General features: G+C 39.8%; 1 protein-coding gene across 1 annotated transcript; it reads left to right on the top strand.

Moving 5' to 3' along the window:
• Positions 1-783: 783 nt before the first annotated feature.
• Positions 784-3593, top strand: LOC135099020 (uncharacterized). The gene is made up of 3 exons (XM_064001453.1): positions 784-1337; positions 2381-2497; positions 3039-3593. Exons 1-3 carry the CDS (start codon positions 1169-1171, stop codon positions 3167-3169), a joined length of 417 nt encoding a protein of 138 aa, XP_063857523.1. The 5' UTR covers positions 784-1168; the 3' UTR covers positions 3170-3593.
• The last annotated feature ends 792 nt before the right edge of the window (positions 3594-4385 follow it).

Raw genomic sequence — 4385 nt, 5'->3', positions numbered from 1 at the left:
GCCACTGTTGTGTTCGTGGGACAGGTAAAATAAACACAAGAGCGGCTGGAACTCCCTCCGTCACAGATTTGTTTAAACTGTTTTGGCGCCTCCAAAAGACCATCTCAATATGCAGATTTTATTTCTAACTTATGAAAACAAATATTTTTTAGGGGATTTTATGCATTCATATTTTGTGGAAATATATTAGAAGAGGAAGTTTCACTAACCTTGAGTTTCATCAATTAAGGAGCAAAATAAGTGTTTTTCCCCGAGATTTAGATAGTATGAAAAGCATACCATGTTTACTATCTTCCCTATTGCCTCATTAATATCCTACATAAACATGTAAAAATACTCTATTTTAGTATTTCGTTAGATGATAACAGATATCCAAAAAAAGAGGTAAGACACCCAGTAACTCTTGTGAAATATGACACGATAAATGTGACAATCTTGACTACATTATGACTTCAATGCTACAAGAGACCGAGAGAGAGAGAGAGAGAGAGAGAGAGAGAGAGAGAGAGAGAGAGAGAGAGAGAGAGAGAGAGAGAGAGAGAGAGAGAGAGAGAGAGAGAGAGAGAGAGAGAGAGAGAGAGATGCTTTTGATGCCAGTCTGTCTATTAGAGCAGGGTGAATGAGTGGAAGCCCCAATATATTATTATCCTTTATGATATTACCTTATCCTTTGCTGTGTGTGTTATTCTACTCTTACTTTATTTCCACCCAGTCCATAAATTTGTCTAAAGCTCCCCAATGACTTAGCACTAACAACCTGATTACTGAGTCTATGTCATTCTATCCTGTCTTTCTTAAATCTATCCTCAAGCTTGAATCCATTTTTACTTCTTGTCCTTCCCTGTTTACTGCTCAGAATTTTGCATATATCACCCTTGTTGCATCCCATATCACTTGAAGAAATGGATTAGACCTCCTCTTAATCTAATTCTGCCTTTATCAAGCACAAACCCATTATTTATATCCCTACCTGGAGAATTTTGCTTATATCATTCTTATTATGTCCCCTATACCACTATAAGACCACTATCAGACCCCTCTTAACCTCTCTACCTTTTATTAAGTTTAAACCAATGATTTATTTTCCTACCCTAATTACTGACCCTGAAAATTGTGTTTCCCTTTGTGTCATTGCATTATCTTGCTCCATTTCTTCTCCAGAGTGTGTATGACAGCCTGTGTGGTGACATGGTGGTATCTGTGGCTGACTGTGGCAGGCATGGAGGTCTGGGGAGGAGAGGATGGGGAAAGAGGAAGAGAGGAGAGGTCCCTTCAGCAAATCCCTTTAGGAACCTCAGGATTTTCCTTAGCTGTGGATATTGACCCCATTCCTTCAGGTAAGTGAGTAATGGGTGGTGATGGTGGTGTAAATTATCATAGAGCTATCATAAATACTGTACTATCACTGAGTTTATGTTGTTAAATCTGAAATAACCTCAATAGTCTTAATTTTATGAGTGTTGTTTTAGTTTCTTAAGTCTCCTCAAAATGGACGGCCAAGCTCTGTTTTTGTTTACTGTCACATAGTCACGTTCCTATAATGTGCCAGTATTTCTTGCTGCTGTGTTTCTAGTCCTAAATAAGGGGCTTTAGCCAAGGAAAAGAACTTTAGTAATTTATGTTCATAAGTATTACATTTACTAAGTATAAGTTTATAAGTCAAAACTCATTGTGTGATAGTTTTTGTAGTTTTGTAAGAATGTACTGAGAAAGGAAGAATTAGAGCTGTTGACAAACATGATGGCGTCTCACTTAGCCCTAGAATCTTCTCCTATTTCCGAGTTCTGCACGATGGAGAAATAGACATTCTTCATTATGTAATGTTGCTTCATTAGTCTTGGTGATATCAACATACTATTATATCACAAAACTATTACTTTATTTAACTATTACAAATACTATTATGCACTATACCAGTTTGTAAGGTGCTATTCTTTCCATCCATCCATTCCTCAGATACTCAGATACTCAATTACTCATCCACACACACACACACACACAACACACACACACACACACACACACACACACACACACACACACACACACACACACACACACACACACACACACACACACACACACACACACACACACACACACACACACACACACACACACACACACACACACACACACACACACACACACACACACACACACACACACACACACACACACACACACACACACACACACACACACACACACAGTCCATGTATCCATTCATAAATTCATCAGTCACTCTGTCAATCACTGACCTGCTTACTCCATCCATCCACTCTCAATCTCTAACAGTTCCTAATATTACCATACTCAATTCACCAACCATCCATTCATCCATCCATCCATCCATCACTCAATGAATCTTCTGCCACAGGTCCCCACGTCACTATGCCCCACATCAGTTTCCGAGACATGGGTAACCTAGTCCAACAAGCTGCTGTGGCTGTGAACGAGAGATTTGATACTATTGAACCTGCCATATACCAGAGCGGTGAGTGTTTGTCTGTCTGTGCGTCTGTGTGGGTGTGTATGTGTGCGTGTGTTTACCTAGCTGTTGTGTTTTTTTGTTTGTTTGTCCAGTTTTGGTTTAAGTATATGTTACCATCTATCACAACTATATTTTTCACTTTTGAGTTATTTCAGATACCTAAAGTTTGATATGGGTATGTGTGTGTGTGTGTGTGTGTGTGTGTGTGTGTGTAAGAGGGGCAGTGGCCAAGATAACACAAAATTGAATATAAAAGGGTCATTAAGGTGTCAGCCCCTATAGAAAGGTCAAAAGGTCATCCTGGAAGAGTTTAAGTCACAGACAAAGGGAGATACAGAATTAGGCTGGGGGTTCAGGAATTTACCATTGAAAGGGATGAAAGACAGAGACTGAGAGAGAGACCGTTGTATATTTCTACCCATCAATAAACAGTAGTAGCAAAAGTAAGCAGGAATATTTTATACAAGGACTGCCCACTTGTAGCCCTTGTGTTCTTATGTGAATCTCTACCCACAATGCAATATCCCATGTGATCACATTCCAGGGGCACGGCAGGTCCCCGGCACGCCTGCCTGGTTCATGGCCGCATCACACAAGACCAAGGTTGTAGCCAAGGACATCTCCAGAATTGCTCTCATCTCAGAGGAGGCGACCAAATACACCGCACAACAGTGAGACTTGACTCCTGGTGCCACCTTACCATCTCACACCACACTCTGGGAAACTTGTGCAGGAGATAGGAGGAAGGCACAGGAGGAGATTACAAAGAGACAAGCTTGAGTTAGGCTTTAAAAGGGAGATAGGGATGATCAGAGTGTCATCAGATCTCTCTACTACTACTACTACTACTAGTACTACTACTACTACTACAACTACTACTACTACTACTACTACTACTACTACTACTACTACTACTACTACTACTACTACTACTACTACTACTACTACAACAACAACAACAACAACAACAACAACAACAACAACAACAACAACAACAACAACAACAACAACAACAACAACAACAACAACAACAACAACAACAACAACAACAACAACAACAACAACAACAACAACAACAACAACAACAACTACTACTACTACTACAACTAGTGCAGTTAAATACAGGAATACATAAGAAAATAGTTATTAGTTTCCATTTTGGATTCTGTTTGTTTTTTGAGGTGAACTTTTTGCTAAGCATTTGTTAGGCTGTGTATTAGTGTGTCCAGGAGGGTTATAGAAGTTATTCAAGTGGTGTACTTGTGCTGGACAATAAGTGTGTCACAAGCTTAGTACACCGTGGAAGTGCTATTGATGGGTGTCTCTCTCTCTCCCAGCCTCTCTCTCTCTCTCTCTCTCTCTCTCTCTCTCTCTCTCTCTCTCTCTCTCTCTCTCTCTCTCTCTCTCTCTCTCTCTCTCTCTCTCTCTCTCTCTCTCTCTCTCTCTCTCTCTCTCTCTCTCTCTCTCTCTTGTTCCCTCCTAACCAAATATTCCCAGCCATACCTTTCCTTACCTAACCTAACCTTCCTAGTGTGTACAGGAATGCAGAGAGAGAGAGAGAGTGTGTGTGTGTGTTTGTGTGTGTGTGTGTGTGTGTGTGTGTGTGTGTGTGTGTGTGTGTGTGTGTGTGTGTGTGTGTGTGTGTGTGTGTGTGTGTGTGTGTGTGTGTGTGTGTGTGTGTGTGTGTGTGTGTGTCCCTTCAAATTAATGAAATACAGATGCTCATGTTGTTTATTTATGTATTAATTAATGCCATTTATGTAGCAAGTGTGTCTGACTTGTTGACTTCCAGAAATATATCATTAGAATTAATATTATCTCATTAGCAACAGTAGTAGTAGTAGTATTTGTTTATTTATTTATTTATTTATTTGTTTGTTTAATGTAAGAG

Source organism: Scylla paramamosain, unplaced genomic scaffold (assembly GCF_035594125.1).
Source record: "Scylla paramamosain isolate STU-SP2022 unplaced genomic scaffold, ASM3559412v1 Contig98, whole genome shotgun sequence".
Lineage (NCBI taxonomy): Eukaryota > Metazoa > Arthropoda > Malacostraca > Decapoda > Portunidae > Scylla > Scylla paramamosain.
Note: the sequence above shows the minus strand (reverse complement) of the source record. Positions and strands in the feature narration are given on the sequence as shown.

Coding starts and splice junctions, on each gene's coding strand:
- LOC135099020 (XM_064001453.1), top strand. CDS start 1,169: ATGACAGCCTGTGTGGTGACATGGTGGTATCTGTGGCTGACTGTGGCA. Junction 1,338..2,380: donor TATTGACCCCATTCCTTCAG/GTAAGTGAGTAA, acceptor CTTCTGCCACAG/GTCCCCACGTCACTATGCCC. Junction 2,498..3,038: donor ACCTGCCATATACCAGAGCG/GTGAGTGTTTGT, acceptor ATCACATTCCAG/GGGCACGGCAGGTCCCCGGC.